General features: G+C 49.1%; 1 protein-coding gene across 1 annotated transcript in view; it reads right to left on the minus strand.

Moving 5' to 3' along the window:
- The window catches only part of LOC111155859 (protein kinase C epsilon), a 479,634-nt gene that overhangs the window by 71,376 nt on the left and 390,729 nt on the right, over window positions 1-17,529 (minus strand). The window contains exon 11 of the mRNA XM_022516279.1: window positions 11,770-11,924. Within this exon, the coding sequence (XP_022371987.1) occupies window positions 11,770-11,924 (155 nt within the window). The remainder of the gene's footprint in view (window positions 1-11,769; window positions 11,925-17,529) is intronic.

Below are 17,529 nucleotides of genomic sequence, written 5' to 3' on the forward strand. Positions count from 1 at the left end.
GCCCTGGTGGGGCCCTTTAATGTGCCTGGGGGACATAACGTCACATACCCACCACCCTGTGCCCCTCAAGCAAGTGCCTTATGGCACCATCATTGCTGCTGTGTGCCTGGATCTCTGCAGGCCTTGCTGGGCCTCAAACAGCTTCCAGAGGCCTTTGTGGGTCCATTAGCTGATTTAAATCTTTCGGTGTATGCCAAGACCACAGCCTTGGCCATCTTGTTTTATTTATTATTATCAGCTCCGTTTTATAGATGAGGACACTGGGGCTCAGGGAGATCAGGACATTCCCCAAGGTGACACAGTTAGTAAGCGGCAATGCTGGGACTTGAACCTGAGACTTCCATATTAGTTTGCTACGGCTGCCATAACAAAGTACCACAGACTGAATGACTTAACGAAATTTATTTCTCCCAGGCTGGAAGTCCCGGTTTAAGGTACTGGCAGGACGGGTTTCTTCTGGGGCCTCTCTCTGCCGCTGGGAAGTGGGTCTTCTCCCGGTGTCTTTACATGGCCCCCTCTATGCATTTCTGTGTCCTGATCAACTCTTCTTAAAAGGACACCAGTCCTATCAGATTAAGTCTACCTACATGATCTCGTTTTACTTTTCACCTCTTTAAAGGCCTTATCTCCAAACACAGCCACAATCTAAGGTATTGGGGATTAGGGCTTTAACATACGAATCTGGAGGGGACACAATTCAGCACTACATCCTCTGACTCCACAAACTTACCCTCCCTTCATCTAACCAATATGGATGGAGCCTCCTAAGAGCCAAGGGCTGTACTTAGTACTTCTGTAAATGCTTTCTCATGTGATTCTCAAAACAGTCCTGGGTAATCCCATGGGGGAATGAGGAAACTACCTTTCAGGCAGTTTAAGTATTCTGCCCAGGAAGACATAATAAAGATGAGGTAGAGCCAGGACTTGGCCAGAGTTCTTGGAGTCCAAGCTCAGCGCTGTCTCCAATATACAGTTTTGCTGCCCATGTGAAATCCCAGCTCACAGCAATGGGATAGGGAGACCTGACAGTGGCAAGAGCAGGGTGGGATCTGGTAGGATCTCCTTCTTCAGAGAGATCAGAAATCTCATGGACAATGGCAGAATCTCTTACTGTGATGACTAAGTGAGTTAATAGGTGTAAAGTGTGTAGAATAGCGTTGGGTTTATAACAAAGGCTAAATAAGGGCCTTGCTACCCTTGGTTGTTATCGCCACTGCTGCTGTGCTGTACTGTGGTTGTTGTTTTAGTTATTATTATTATTGACTTTTGGACAAAGAGAGTAGCTTGAAGAGCCACAACTACTTTTCTCTCCTTCCCAAAATTACACAAAAGATCTAAATACACAAAGATGGGGAGAAGGAGAGAGGAAACAATAGCAACACAATTTTGGAAGCTGGAAAGCCAAAGGATGAGTGGTTAATAACTTAATAGAGTGGAGAAAGTTCAGTTGGTTGAGCACCTAACTCTGGATTTCGGCTCAGGTCATGATCTCAGGGTTGTGAAATCAAGCCCCACATTGGGCTCCACACTCAGTGGGGAGTTGGCTTGAAATTCTTTCCCTCTCCTTCTACTCCTCCCCCTGCTCCTGCACACACACTCTCTAAGAAAATGTATAAACAAAATCTAAAAAAAAAAAAAAAAATAGACTTGAGAAAGCACTGAATTGAGAACCCCCAATGGGGAAAGTCAAGAACAGTTACATTTATGCTACAGAATCTCCCAACTTCTGTCCCAACCAAACCTCAGGAATTTGCAGTAACAGTTACTTCTGGAGATGAAGGTGGGGAGAGAGAAAAATGGTTGGATGAAAAGCAATTATAAACTCAGATTCTCTTCTTTACTCTGCACAGCCCCTTCTCGGTCCCCACAGGTTTATTCTCTGGAGAAGAAAAACAGTGGGTCTCTGGACACAGGGTGGGATGGGGCAGAGGGCAGGCACCAGGGTACAAAGCTAGAAATGGAGGAGTTCTCTGGACAATGTCTCCTGGGAGCGGGGCCCGCCAGGCCTGCCTCCTCGTGTAGCTCCTACAGTACTGGCTGCTAAGTCCTTTCCCTTTGGGCAGGATGCTGGAAGAGTCTTCTCAGGGTAATCTGAACACTCTAAGAGGAAAGTTCTAAAAGTATTGACAGTCAGGAATTCCCCAACTATGTGGCTAGCCATATTAGCCTACAATGAAGGCCAAGTTGACCAATCCGATACTCAAATGACAGCTCCAGAAAGAGAGAACAGAAAGAATCCTTAAAGAAAGAAACATTTTCTAGAACTGAAGGACAGATTTTTCTAAATTGAAAAAGTCTATCTGGAGCCCAGTGCAATGGATGAAAAATGGCCTACAGCATATCATTAGTAAATAATGAACAAGCTTCCAGGAAAAAAGAGAGAGATCTGTACAACGGGATCCAGAATTGAAATAGCTTCAGACTTCTTAACAGCAATACTGGAAGTTAGAAGACAGTGGAACAATTTTGAGTGAGAATGGATTTCAATCTGGAATTCTACACCCAGCCAAAGTCTTTATCAAATTTGAGAGAGACATAAAGATGGTTTTGCATATAAAAGGAAAGGCTAAAAAATGTACTGCCCATCCTTCTCAAAGAACTGCTGGGGCTGCTTCACCACATCAAGGGAATATATTGAGACAGAGATGTGGGATATAAGACACAGGAGCTTTCAGAGAAGAAAGAGGCCAAAGGAAGCATGAGGACGGCAGTATGGGGACAGTCAGGCAGCAGCCATGGGGGAACTGTTTAGAGCAGAGTGGGCTGGAGGGCTCCAGGAGAGAGCTGCCCACGAACATGAAGTTGACAGAGTATCCATTGCACTGAAACATCCTGCAGGGAGACGTGGACAATTTGTAGAGTTTGTGCTGAACTAATAACCACATAGAAAGCAAAGAGATCATTATCATCTCTAGGGAAAACAAAGAAAAGGTATAGGAAAAGTAATTATAGCTTACCACACTTTGTTCCAAATAGTATTTCTTTTTTTTTTTTTTAATGATTCTATTTATTTACATGTGTGAGAGAGAGAGCACACATGAACCGTTGGGGGGGGAGGTGGGCAGTGGGAGAGAGAGAAGCAGACTCCCTGAGGAGCAGGGAGCCTGACATAGGGCTTGATCCCAGGACCCTGAGATCATGACCTGTGCTGAAGGCAGAGGCTTAACTGGCTGAGCCACCCAGATGCCTCCAAACAGTACTTCACAGTCATAATAATGCATATGATGTATATTCATTTAACCACAATTATAGTAAACTCTACTGAGAGGAAGGGAAGATGGGAGGTTGGGATGGGAGTATGGATGTCATAGGGCAGTGGGAGTAGGGGTAGAGAAGTAAACTCTCACTTCCACAGTGGACAGTCACTACATAATGCCTAAAATAGAGTTTTACAAAAGTAACAATAACAGCATGTTAATCAGAAATACAGAGATCTGTTCCAAAAGCCTCAGCTGAAAAAACTGAAAATGGTTGTCTCTGTGGAAGAGGAAACTGGGTGGGAGTGAGAAGGAGGGCAGAAAACAGCTTTTTATTGTTTAAGTTCCTTGTAGAATGGTTTGACTCTTTATCTCTATGTATATCTTTGATTAAAATAACATCTACACTTTATAGTACCTCGCTGGGTAAACCTGGGTGAGTTCCTGTCCAGTTTTGGTTTCAAGTTCCACATCTAGAAAATGGAATTGGTTTAGATCACTCTGAGACCTCCTTGATCTAATGATGGAGACTCCCGACACCCTCCTATTGCACACCCAGCCCTTACATCTTCAGAAATGTTATATCACAATATCATTTTCTAGAATGGCTGGAGGGCTGCTGACAGTGGAAGGTAACGCTCTGTGGGGGGAGAAGATCCCAGAGCATCCTGAGTAATCTTCCTAAAGGCAAGTCATAGAAGACTGGGAAGGAAGAAAGAAGGAAGAAATCATCCTATTTCCTCCTCCTCTTCCTCAGCTTTTATTAGCATTAGATAAATTTGAGAAGGTAGGGAAAGAAGACAGGAATCTAAATATTAGGACTTCCCCTTGTTAGCACAGGCTTTAAGTAGAGCTCTTCCCCAAGTCAGGAAATGCCGAATTGCGTCAGTGGCAGGAGGCGATCCCAGGGATCGAGACAGGCTGTTGTTCCACAAGCTAAGCACACATGTTCCCCCTTTGACTAGCAGGAAGAGAAGGCTATAGTTTGTATCACAACTCCATGCGCATTGTCCAGGGAGGTCAGTCTTTCAGAGCATGGCTACGGACCTCAGCAACCCCTTCTTAGCTTTGTCTTCCTGTCCCGTGAGGACAGGCATTGAAGATCCAGCTCCGTTAGATCCTCCAAGGTATTGCCTGAATCTGTGTTTCAGGCTCTTCATTCTTACTGACTTTTTAGAAACATGATCATCAACAAGGCAAGCCTTTCCTAAGCACCTCTTGAGTATGGAATGATTTAGCGTGGACCAGAGCAGAGACCCCTCTCTCCTTGGGGCTCCCCACTACCCCCAGTTTGGGCAACCAGGCACACAACAGGTCCCCAGGGCAGGATGGCTGTTGGGGAGTGGCAGTGACAGCTCACTGAAGACGGAAAGTTCTGAAAAATTAAGGGAGAAGTCATACTTCCCCTGTGCTAGATAAAGACCAAATTTTAGTGCTCCACATGAGATGTTACTCATGAATGAGCCTTCCCAGGAGGAAAATGCCTTGTCATTCTCCACTGGCTTTCTGATCCTCCACCTTGGCCTCCTCAGTCTGACTTGGAGCCGTCACGCTCCGCTCCCGGATGCAGGAGACACGCAGGCAATGTCTGAGCTCCAGGTCAATGTGAGCCAGTCACAAAGAGGTTCAGGAACCTGCTCAAGAGGAGTTCTCGAAGGATTCTCCAGAAAACGTTCCACTGTTCTACTGTGGGTGGTTCTAAGGTTGGTGAAGGGAAAACTGACTTTTTACCTTTCTCTGCTGCTTACATTTTTATTTTTCTTAGGACTACCACTTTTATCATTAAAAAAAAGGGGGGGATTAAATTTTCTAAGAAGGAAGAAAGGAATTCATTCTTCTGACGTGATTCTAAGAATCTGTTTTGGAGCTTGGGCTAGATAAAAGATCTCCAATGTTCTTTCAATCTGTCTTAATAGAAATCAAGATACAACAAGATAGTTACTCTTTATTAAGGGCCTACTGTGTAGCACACACTATTCAAAATTATTTGGAACTATTAAATCACAAAATCTCCATAACTCATGAGATAGGTACGTACAACTATCATTCCCATTTTACAGGTGAGGACACTGAGGCATGGAATGTTAAGATGCTTGACCAATGTGGCCGAGGACACGTTCTTCACTACCTTCCGTCACAGGGGTCCTGACTTCTGAACTCTGAAAGAATACAGAGATACATTCCTGACTGCCAAACCTTTGCTTATCTTCCTCAGGGCCCCCGGCTGTCCTCTCTGTCTGAGGCGGATCACACCATCTCTCTCATGTTGCACAGACAGAGGGGCGCTCTCGGAGAGTCAGCTGCCCCGATTGAGCAGCTCAGAGGAAAATGGGCAGGCAGCGACCCTGATGGAGATGAAGAGAGAGTTCTCTGAACCCACTCTTAAGGAAGGCCTACCCCTCAATACTTCTACCTCTCACTGTGTGTGGGGGTGGGTTGGGATGGTAAAGGAGGGAAAAGTTTGTTTTTTTTTTTTTTTTTTTTTTTTTTAATTTAAGGCATGGCTGGACACAGTGCCAGCTTCTGCCATAGCACAGAGAGGATTCCAGGAACACAGGGTAGGAGACAGAGAGACGGTACCCTGCGACAGTACACCTGCCTGGTGCTGGAACCTGACTCAGATGAGGACCAGAAGAAAGGGGGCCATGCCTGTCAGTGTGGGCTCTCCTTAAAGTGTGAGCCGCCAGCCAGAAAAATGACTGCTTTCCTCCATTCTTGAACACTGGCCAATTAGCTGTTAATTAGTGTGTGTATAAATTCCAGCAGGAAGGCCGAAAATTCCATCTCCACTCCAGCAATCAGCTTCCTCCTCCAAAACCTGGCCTTGCCAGTCTCCCAAATAAACCCCTGTATTGCACAAAACGTGGTCTCTGCCCGGGGTTCAGAACAGCCAGGGGCAAAGAGGTGGAGACACACTCAAAGCTCCCCCGCCACCAACCAGCTGCAGACACATTGCCTTCTACCCTCTTCTGTGGCAGCCTAACGCAGAGCAACATGGGAAACAGAGATCCCAGCATTCTCATTAACCCATCAAATGAGAGCTATGAAGGATTTGGGGGCCTTTTAGGGTCAAGGAGTTAGGAATGCTTCCAACACAGACTTTTAAGAAGTACACACCTAGGGGAGGGAGCAACCACTTGCTTGGGATTTCTAGGGACAGGGGTACAAAGGCTCTGAGAAATGAAAAAGAACGGCATCGGGGACGGAATGGCAACCACTTCCACTGGGCTGGAAGGCTCTGGAGCATCAGAGACTAGAAGAACAAATATTTAGTCAACACCTACTATAACCAGGCTGTTATTCTAGGCTCCCCAGGTAAGCACTCTGGTGTGGAGTTCTCAATCGCAGAATAGGGATCTTAATTAAAAACATAAGTTTTGCAAAGAGAACCTGCTAATGGCTGTTCCAGAGGAAAGGCATGATCCCCAGGACAGGCTGGGTGGTCAGGGAGAGCCTCACATGAGCAGGCAGGGCTTGACAGAGGCAGAATAGAATTTTTCTTCATCTCTGGCCCCAAAGTCACCTGAGGAACACTTTAAAAAAATATATATAGATTCCTGTACCCCACTCCAGACCTACTGAATCAAAAACTCTAGAATGTTACCCTGGGTAACATTTTTTCTTTTTTTTTTTTTTTTAAAAAAAAAGATATTATAATTATGGTAACCTTCAAACGCATGCAACAGTAGATAGGATAGCAAACAACCCCCCCCCCCCGCACCGTATGTGCACATCACGCAGCCTCAGCAATCAGAAACTCAGGGCTGTTTTTTTTCTCACCAATATCCTTATCGATTTCCCCTCCTCGAGTATTATGGAATCTCAGTACCCTTTAAACCAGGGACTCTGAGGCAGTCAGAACATGGGCGTGAACTGGAAACCACTCATTGATCAAGACCCAGATTGGGAGCAAGGGATTTCTAGGGACAGGGGTACAAAGGCTCTGAGAAATGAAAAAGAATGGCATCGGGGATGGAATGGCAAATAATCTGGAGCACCTAGAGGGTGGGATACATGGTTGGCGGGGACAGTGATTAGGGTCACACTATCACTGGGGGCCACCAGGGCCCCGTTGTCACAGACTGTGTCTTTGTGAGAGACACAATAAGCCACCTCCTCTGGGTAGGAAAAGCACCCCATTCCCGGGCTTAAGTCAGCCACAGCAGCTGAGCTGGCTGAGACGCCATCCGCTGCTCACTGCCTGCTGCCCTCCGCTCCTACGCTGTGTGCAGACCACACAGCTGTGCATGGCCGGTCCAGGGCACAAAGGAGTCAGAAGGAGGCTAAAAAGGGACGTGTGTGACCACTGTGTGATTTGAAAGAATGCCGGGTTGTTGTGCAGGGGGAAGGATGGAGAAGAGGGCAGGGAACCGAGAGGCAGTGAGGGACTCGAGTCTGTGAACGACTGTAAGCTCATCTGGGAAGGAGGCAGCAGGCCCCTGAGAGTCCTTCCTGAGAGAGAGTTTGTGGGGAGAGAGCTTGTTTGGGTTCTGGGGATAACTGGGGGCTGGATGTAGTAACGCAGGGTAGCTGGCACATAGGAGTCCTCTGAAAGCATGCATGTGCTGGAATTGCTCAGGCAGTGTATTTAGGGTAGGGGGAAGGAGGGCTGAAGGCCCTGGGGAAAAGCAGCATTGAGAGAATAGAGGTTGGAGGGGAGCAGCAGCCAAGCCAAGGGACACAGAGACTGAGGAGTAATGTACAGGGAGGTGGGAAGGAGTGTTGGGGGGGGGGGGGGAAAGTGTGGCTCCTAGAAGCCAAGAGAACAAAGTGTTGACAGGTGTGAGACTGAGGAGTAATGTACAGGGAGGTGGGAAGGAGTGTTGAGGGGACGGGGGGAGGGGAAAGTGTGGCTCCTAGAAGCCAAGAGAACAAAGTGTTGACAGGTGTGACCCCCCCCCCCCCGCACCGTATGTGCACATCACGCAGCCTCAGCAATCAGAAACTCAGGGCTGTTTTTTTTCTCACCAATATCCTTATCGATTTCCCCTCCTCGAGTATTATGGAATCTCAGTACCCTTTAAACCAGGGACTCTGAGGCAGTCAGAACATGGGCGTGAACTGGAAACCACTCATTGATCAAGACCCAGATTGGGAGCAAGGGATTTCTAGGGACAGGGGTACAAAGGCTCTGAGAAATGAAAAAGAATGGCATCGGGGATGGAATGGCAAATAATCTGGAGCACCTAGAGGGTGGGATACATGGTTGGCGGGGACAGTGATTAGGGTCACACTATCACTGGGGGCCACCAGGGCCCCGTTGTCACAGACTGTGTCTTTGTGAGAGACACAATAAGCCACCTCCTCTGGGTAGGAAAAGCACCCCATTCCCGGGCTTAAGTCAGCCACAGCAGCTGAGCTGGCTGAGACGCCATCCGCTGCTCACTGCCTGCTGCCCTCCGCTCCTACGCTGTGTGCAGACCACACAGCTGTGCATGGCCGGTCCAGGGCACAAAGGAGTCAGAAGGAGGCTAAAAAGGGACGTGTGTGACCACTGTGTGATTTGAAAGAATGCCGGGTTGTTGTGCAGGGGGAAGGATGGAGAAGAGGGCAGGGAACCGAGAGGCAGTGAGGGACTCGAGTCTGTGAACGACTGTAAGCTCATCTGGGAAGGAGGCAGCAGGCCCCTGAGAGTCCTTCCTGAGAGAGAGTTTGTGGGGAGAGAGCTTGTTTGGGTTCTGGGGATAACTGGGGGCTGGATGTAGTAACGCAGGGTAGCTGGCACATAGGAGTCCTCTGAAAGCATGCATGTGCTGGAATTGCTCAGGCAGTGTATTTAGGGTAGGGGGAAGGAGGGCTGAAGGCCCTGGGGAAAAGCAGCATTGAGAGAATAGAGGTTGGAGGGGAGCAGCAGCCAAGCCAAGGGACACAGAGACTGAGGAGTAATGTACAGGGAGGTGGGAAGGAGTGTTGGGGGGGGGAGGGGAAAGTGTGGCTCCTAGAAGCCAAGAGAACAAAGTGTTGACAGGTGTGAGACTGAGGAGTAATGTACAGGGAGGTGGGAAGGAGTGTTGAGGGGACGGGGGGAGGGGAAAGTGTGGCTCCTAGAAGCCAAGAGAACAAAGTGTTGACAGGTGTGATTGAGAGGGAAGCAGAAAGGGGAGAAGCAGACCTGTAAGGGAGAGGTGAGTTTTGGAGTATCTGGGATGACACCTCAAAGAGGTTGGACTTGGAAAGGCAGGGTGACAGGTGTCATGGTGTACAGCGTGAGCTTGCTGATCAGTCACTTAGTCTTCCTTGGTCTGCCACTGATGGAGGAGGGCCTTGGACAAGCTACTTCAGGGAAGGCTCAGAATCCCTGCCAGGAAACTGGATGACTGTACCCACTGTAATAGGGACGGAATGGCGATGGTGTTGCAAATGATGGAGGTCCTTCTTCCTGTCATGGGCACCTGACGGCGCACAGCCTTGCAGTGCGCTCTTCCCACACATAACTCCTGTATTTTGAATGGGCTTATGAGCTGCTTTGGGGCAGAGATTAGGGATTTAAGCTAATTGGAGTCAACAGTCACTTGTTGACTATGTACTATGTGGAAAGCAAGAAGAGCGTGTAAAATAAGATGAGTGAGGGGTTTAACCAAAAAAGTGGTCCTTAAGGGAGTCTGCAACTCAGTGAAGGACCCACAGTGATGCCCAACACTAACACAATGGGGACAGTGGTAGGCACCGCAACGGCAGTCTCAAATCCCATTCATTCCCGAATTGCACATGGAAGCGTGCGTGGTGGAGAAACTTGCTCTGGCTGGCGGGACCAAGCTTTGTGCAGGCAGGCAGTACTGAGGAGGCCTCTGGGCCATACAGAGGACGGCTAGGAGGGCATAAGCACAGGCAAGGTGGGAACTGGCAGGTGGGTCTGAGAAAAGCCAAGAATGAGAACCTCGGCGGATTCAAAACAAGGTGCTGTGGGGAGTAGGGAGAGAAAGGTGCACCCCGATGTAGCAGACACAACCTAAGTGGAGCCCCAGTGAGTCGCACTCCAGTGTAATCCCATAATCCCTCCCTGAGGAGGGGGGAAGCTGGGACTTCCTCTAACCAGAACAACATGGAAAAGGCAATGATGGAGATAACGTGACATTACAGGCAAAGGAATTGTGAGGACATAATGAAGGTCCCTAATCATTTGAGCTAAACAAAAGGGAAACCATCCCGGGTCGGCGTAATCGAATCAGCTGATCCTGTTGAAAAGGGATCCAAGCCTTCCCTGGAGTCAGAGACTCCGAGCAGGAAAGGCTGTTCCTCTGGCTGGCCTTAAAGAAGCTAGCCACGTGCTGCAAGGAGCTGAGTCCTTCCTACTAGCATGTGAGTGTGGAAGAGGACCCCAAACTTCACACGAGCATGCGGCCTGACCGACACCGTGATCACGGCAGTGAGACCCCAAGCCAAGGGCCAGCGCCCACTGTGCCTGAACTTGGGGACCACAGAAACGGGGGCTAATAAATGGGTGCTGCCTGAAGCCCGTAAACCTGTGGTCTTTTGTTATGCAGCAAAAGGAAGCCAACAGAGGGACGCAGGATGTGGGCAGCCATGCCAGGCCGGCTGAAAGGTCTGGATTTTATTATGCAGGCCACAGGGAGGCACTGATTACTTCTGAGCAGAGAAGACACACATTGGAGGAAACTAAGAGTCATCAGTAAAAAGGAAGCCTGGGGTGAGCATTGGTCAGAGCCCCTCAACGAGCCTTTAGTCAGAGCACTGCTCCCAGGAGAGGGTCAGGAAGGTTCTAGTGACTAAGTTCTGGGTTGAATCCAGCCAGCTATTCTACCCAATTGAAAAAAGGTTGGGGGCAGGGGAAGGGAGCAAAAACCAAGTCAAGAAATTGACAGTCATTGAGAAAACCTTAAGGCACTTTAGCGTCCTTGTTGCTAACTATAAATATTTACTCCTCCCAGAATTCCTGACCTCACAGAAGAGCCTGCGTAAATAGCCCCACTCTCTTACTGGAAAATTAGTGTGTGAGTGAGTGTGTGTGTGTGTGTGTGTGTGTGTGTGTTCTGTGTTTTCTTGGAAGGGGGACAGGGCGGCAGTGAGGGACTGGATGATGTGCAGGAACTTCCTGTTGGATATTGTCTAGCTCCCTTCCCCCCCACCCCTGCCTCCTCCTCCTCGAATCAGAAACCCAGATACCCCTGAGCAGCTCCTCTGATTCTATCTGCTGGAGACAACTAAGCCAAACAAACTCAGGAAGTGGCAAGAGGTTGGGAAGGGGAGGAAGTTCATGGCACAGAAGGAAAAAGTAAAGAGAATGCCCTGATGTTGAAGGAAGAGGGTGGGGAGAGAGAGAAATGAAGGTTATTCCAAGGTCGCTTGGCGCCAAGCCTTTAAAATGTTGTGCTTGGGCTTTTGATCCAAACTGGCACAAACAGTGGGTCAGATCTCCTGAAGCTATTCAAATATTAACATTCACAGTGATAAACAGCCCCCCCAAAAAGTCCTCTGCAAGCAAATTAGAACAAACAACTAATCTAAAGCGGGCTGCTAAGAGACCGGTTGGGCAGGGGCCAAAGTCAGTTCGAGTGTCTGGAGAATTCTTATTTTTTCGCTGTCCGGGGAGGCAGGAGAAGGGAAGAGCTACCTGTAGATGACTCCATGTTGGTGGAGGAACATGAGGGCTGACGTGACCTCTGCAGCATAGAACCGGGAACGAGGCTCATCGAATTTTCGGGAGCGCTGAATCTGGAACATGAGGTCGCCACCATTTACATACTCCATGACAAAGAAGAGGCGGTCCTGAAAGGAGAGCAGAAAATGCCATTTAGGTGATTCCACTGCTGCTGCCCACACAGGCCACACGTCTCCTGAGCCCAAACTCAAGGGGGAAGGAAGGTGCAGCGATGGCTGAATCCTGATATCACACAATCCAGACAGAAGTTAGAAGACAGATAATCCAGACAGCACACGGATTAGGGTAGGAGGCATAATTTTAAATCTCTTTCTCTGTTTTACTTTTATGAACATCAGCTTAGTTTAGCGGAGGAAGCCCTAAACGGACAGAAAGGAGACCTGGGTCTTTGATTTCCGTGACAACCCTGAAGTGTGTCCTTGGTCAAGTCTCTGTCCCTCTGGAGGCTCCAGTTACCTTTATATGTGTGGTAGGTTGGATAATGGCTCCCCACAGGACATCCGTGTCCTAATACCTTCACGTGCGAGTGTTACCTGAGACAGCAAAAAAGGACTTTGCAGGTGTGATTACAACAGAGATCTTGAGAAGGGAAGTTATTCTGGATCACCCAGGTGGGTCCTCAGTGCAATCACAGGTGTCCTTATAAGAGAAAGGCAGGGGGCAGATTTGAGAAGCAGGAAGAAGGCAACGTGGCCACAGAGGCAGCAACTGTGTTGTGGCCACAAGCCAATGAACATGGTGGCTACTGGAAGCTGGAAGAGGCAAGGAGGGACTCTCCCCCGAGGGCCTGCAGAGAGAGCAGGCCCTTGATTTCAGCCCAGTGACACTGGTTCCAGACTTCTGGTCTCTCGAACCATGAGAGAATAGATTCATATTGTTTGAAGCTCTCAGTTGGCGGTAATGTGTGAAGACAGCCCTGGGAAACGACTTCATGGGCTTTTGAGGCTGCGAGTGCCCCTTCTGCGGGCCACTCTTCACTCTGGAGGATGTTCCTACTGGGATTCCCATCTTGCCACATTTCCTATGACTTCTTTCCTCAAGGTGGCCTCCAAATGACCCAACCACACTCCTACGTCATCGAGGAGGGGCCTTCTTTATCTGCACTCCACGCCAGTGTGTGAAGCAGACGGATGGAAGTTCACTTTTGCAGTTTCTTGACTACTGTTTCCTAAGCCTGTAAGGTGTGGGGCGCTGTGCTAGGCGGGAGGCAAAGAACGTCAAGCCGGCACTGTCCCTGCGGAACTTAGGAGCCAGGACTGGAGATGCGGAAATGGGCAGATGGGCACAATGAAGAAAACAAAACAGGAGCAGAGTGTCTTAAAGATGAAAGGGCAAGAGAAAGGGGGGGGGAGCTCTCTAAACTGGGGTCCACGGAGGATTCTGGACAGAGCTGGGGTCTGAGACAACAAGGAGGCGGGGGAGCAGGGGCAGGAACAAATCCCAGGATTTGGGGACAGGGTGAGAATGCTGAGGGCGGGGGTTGAGTGGGTCATCGGGGGAGGAAGGTTCATGGAGCAAAGGGAAAACAGTGATGCTGGGGAGGCCAGAGAGGCGAGCACATTCTCAACACATAGGCAGAGTCCAGTGAAGCTGGCAGGAGGAGATGATCATGAGCCTGCTTTAGTCATGAAGCAGCTGTGATAGCATATTTAATTCATTGTTGACATCGCTTTGAAAGTAAGTCCACTGTTAAGAATTGTTATGAATTCAGACTACCTTCTGCCCCAGTCGTCTCCAGATTCATTCAGGCTATACCAGTACTCACAAAGGGCCTACGGTCTAGGCTCTCTTCCATTTGTCTTCCTTCCCCTTCAAGGCCTGCCCCATTTTCTCCCCAGAGTATGATTCTGGACCTAAAAGTACACAGGCTGCCTTGCCCACCATTCCCTCCCTCACCCATTCCCCACGCAAATCCTCATCACAACACTCGAATGCTCAGGCCGACCCCAGCCCCACGAGACCAGAATTCCCGAGGGTGGGCCTCAGGCCTCGGGGGTGTGCAAAGCTCCCCGAGGGCCTGCCGTGTGCAGCCTGGGTTCAGCACCACTCTTCCATCTCGTTCTGCCAAGGTGTTTGGTGTCTGAGAGATACATGACTCTAAGTCATTCAGATTTTCCTTCTTCTGTTTGCAAGGATCCCCCAAGAACACAGGTTCTCAAGCTTGTGCCCTGGAATCACACAAAGACTGGTGAGCACACGGATCCTGCCCCTCACCGCTGAGTTTCCGATTCGGAAGACCTAGGGTGGTGAGTCTAAGAAGCGGCCTCTCCCACACGTTCCCAGGTGATGTCAGACCCCTCGCTGAGAACAGTGGTGGGGGGGGGAGGGTCCCAGGGCGCTGGGGGCAAGACTTCCCCAGGGCAGGTGCGGCTGCCTCCTGCATAGAGCACTGCCCTGAGCTCCTGAACCACAGCACCAAGAACAAGCACTGGGACGCCCTTCCGTGGGCAGCCACCCGTTGCTTGCGGGTCGAAGCAACGATGCCGTATTTCCTCCTCAGCTTGTGGAAGAATCCAAAGCTTTTGGGAGGAGGAAACCTGTCTTCTCCACACCCGCTCTGCTCCCTGGCTGCTTTTGATTCCACTGACCCTAGATACACGGCATTTAAGAAGAACAGGGTCTGTGGAGTGACAATCTGTCACTTGCCGGCTATGTGAGCTCAGGCACATGACCTGCTCCCTGTGTTCGGTTTGATAGAGGACCTGCCTTACAGATGTCTTATGGGCATGAGCTTAAATGTTAAAGTGCCTGGCTCACAACGGGTGCTCCCTGAAGGTGGTCTCATCCTGTCATCACCGATGGCAGGAGAACTACCATCACCAAGTCTTCACTTCCTGTCCTTTTAGCACTATTTTCCCATGAGCCCTTCCTCTTTGCAAATATCACTTGGCTCCCTTGGCTTTTGGGCTGGTTTCCTCCCCATGTCTCGGGCAGGTGGTCTTGCGTCTGCTGATGCAGGCTTCTCTCCCCATCCATCAGGCGCCAGAGTCCCTGGGGCCAGCCTCTGGGGCCCTCCCCTTTCCCCGTTGTGTCCTCGCTGAGCGGTCTCCTCCACCTCACAGAGCCTAATGCACCTCGCTAGGCACATGTGACCCACGAACGTCAACCTCCACACCAGACTTCCCCTCCAAGCTGCACACTCCTTTATCCAACCACGTTTCGGACATTTCCCTTTAGATGGTGCAAAAGCACTCAACCCAAAAGATTTGAAACGGACTCGGTAATTCTTCCCCCCTACGACTGCAGCAAACGGGTCCTCGTCCAGGATGCCTGTGTACAAGTCAGAGACCGGACAGTGACTGCGAGTACCTCTCTCTCCCTCATCCCTCACATGCGTCGCCAAGCCCTGCTGCTTCTCCCTTCCATGCTTTTGTACCATTATGCACCTGCTGCATTTGTCTACCTCTTTCTGTCTCTGCCCGCTCAGCTCATAGCCACCATTCTGGTCCAAGCGGCTCTCACCTCCTGTCTAGACTCCTGCCAAGTGCTTTCTTCCTAATGCCCCTCACACTGCCCACCCCCAGCAAATGACGATCACATCACAGGCAGTTACCCTGTTGAAATAAAAATCTGAGTGTAAACTATCCCCCTCCCTTCTCTCTTTCTACCGATTATTCTTTCAAGGGCTTCCTATTACTCTTGGAATAAATAGAAAACTCCTAAATATAGCTGATGGCCTCTTATGATCCACCCCACCTACCTTCTTCTGAGTCCCCTCCCTTCCAGCCATCCCTGGCTCCCTCTGTCCCAACAGCAAATTCCCTCTTGCCACGAGGCCTTTCCTAGTGCTGTTCCCTCTGCTTGGAATGTTTCCCAGCTCCCTTCCCCTGGTTAATCCCTCCTCATCCTGGAGATTCCAGTATAGCCCACATTTCTTTCTTTCTTTTTTTTTTTTTTTTAAAGAAGCTGTCCCTAACTTCTCTGACAAAGTCGAATCTCCCTATTATATGCTGCGTTCTCCCCTGTAGCATTCAGGAGGTCTGATTTGTGTAACTGACTCGTGTCTTTCTCCCTCAGCTGTTTCATGAGGGCAGGAACTGTTAGAAGTTCTGCCCTATTAGTCTGTCAGGGAACTGGCCTGACCCCAAAAGAAAAGCTGCTATAATCCTCTTTAAAAAAAACAATCATCACGTGGATGGAAGGATGAAAGAAAGTTAGGGGGCTGCGTGGGAGAAAGGGAACCAGAGGGAACTCTGATTTCTGCCACCAAAAATTCTTACTGCTGAAGGAGCCAGAGACAAGTCAGCCTACTACAGACAGCCTCCTGCCTGGGGAATCTGGAGATGAGCGCCCGCTCTGGCCACCCTGTCTGGATCGGCACCCTGTATTCAGTTACAACTCTGAACAGTTCTTTGGTTCCATGGGTGTCTTCACTTCCCAGTGAGATGATCCATTCCTTGAGGAACACGGTTTCTTCCCAGCAACCCCCGCCCCCACGCCCACTACCACTAGCAGGGAGCTCCCTAACTAAGAAGATACTCGATAAAAATCTGCTCATCCAACATTCGCTCTGTGTGCGCATCTTGGGGAAGCGGGGGGGGGGGATTCTTGTTGGGTTCATTCCTTACTGGATCTCCAGCAACCAGAGCTGAGCCTGGCGCACAGTGGGTTACCAGTGTGTCCCTGTTCAATGTGCGAGTTCTTGGACATGCACCATGCACGAAGCTGTAGTTGCTGGAAATTCAATAGTGAACCAGGGCTGGTTTCCCTGTGTTACTCCTATTGTTAACCTCACTTGGAGTTATTCTAACATTAGCTCATTTTGAACTTCCATTGAAACCTACTTTCTACTCAATATACCTCGGTGTGCACAGCCCCAAAGTAGAATCAATCCTTTTTAAACTGGGGGGAGGGGGGGAACCAAAGTTTAAAGCCAGATCGGTTTTTCACTCCCCCTCCCTCCATTCAGGGAGTTTGGATCCCTTCTGACCTCCACACCTAACACATCTGAGAAGCATGTTTTGATGCAGAGTGAGAACCTCAAGTCATTCTGGGAACTGCTTAATTACATAAACTGAAATCAAAAGAAAGCTGGCAGATCCAGCAGCTACTCATTAATCCCCTCTTGGCATCAGCAGAAAACAAAACAAAACACAAACCCAACTTCCTGGTAAAGTAAGCAAATATGTTTTCTGAGGTAACCAAAGATTTTAAAATCTCCTCCCTTAATCTCACCTGAATGTCTAAAAAGTTACGGTCTTGAGATAGTAAGTAAAATAATGAAATTAGGAAAGGGATTATATGTCATGGTCATTTAGGGTAAGAATAGTTAATCATGACCTACAAGCCGGAAGGGCCACACCATGTATTTGAAATTCCCACTGGGCTCTGTTTTCCCAGAGCGCTAACCTTTCCTGCCTTTGAAGGGAGCACTGTTCCCTTCATCTTTCATCTTTCAAGGTGTGATGGATAGCCAGAGGCTTCCTCTCGGCAGTACGACATGTCCTGCCAATTGGATTTGTTTGGACGCACATTCTCTATCACTTGCTAGCTGTTTATATGTGCAAAGATTCTATCGCTTTTGAGTCAATTTCTCATGAGTGCCCAACAAAAGATTGGACTTGGAACGGTCCACCTCTGATGTGCCAGGGACGGGATGAACATCTTCTCCAGTGCGTCATCTAAGGGAATCGTGGGTCCTCACTTCACCCTCTGTGACATCTCCTTGCTCCCCTTCTGTGTCCACATCATTTAATCTATCAGTTCAACAAG

Source organism: Enhydra lutris, unplaced genomic scaffold, assembly GCF_002288905.1.
Source record: "Enhydra lutris kenyoni isolate GAN:26980312 unplaced genomic scaffold, ASM228890v2 scaffoldscaffold44, whole genome shotgun sequence".
NCBI lineage: Eukaryota > Metazoa > Chordata > Mammalia > Carnivora > Mustelidae > Enhydra > Enhydra lutris.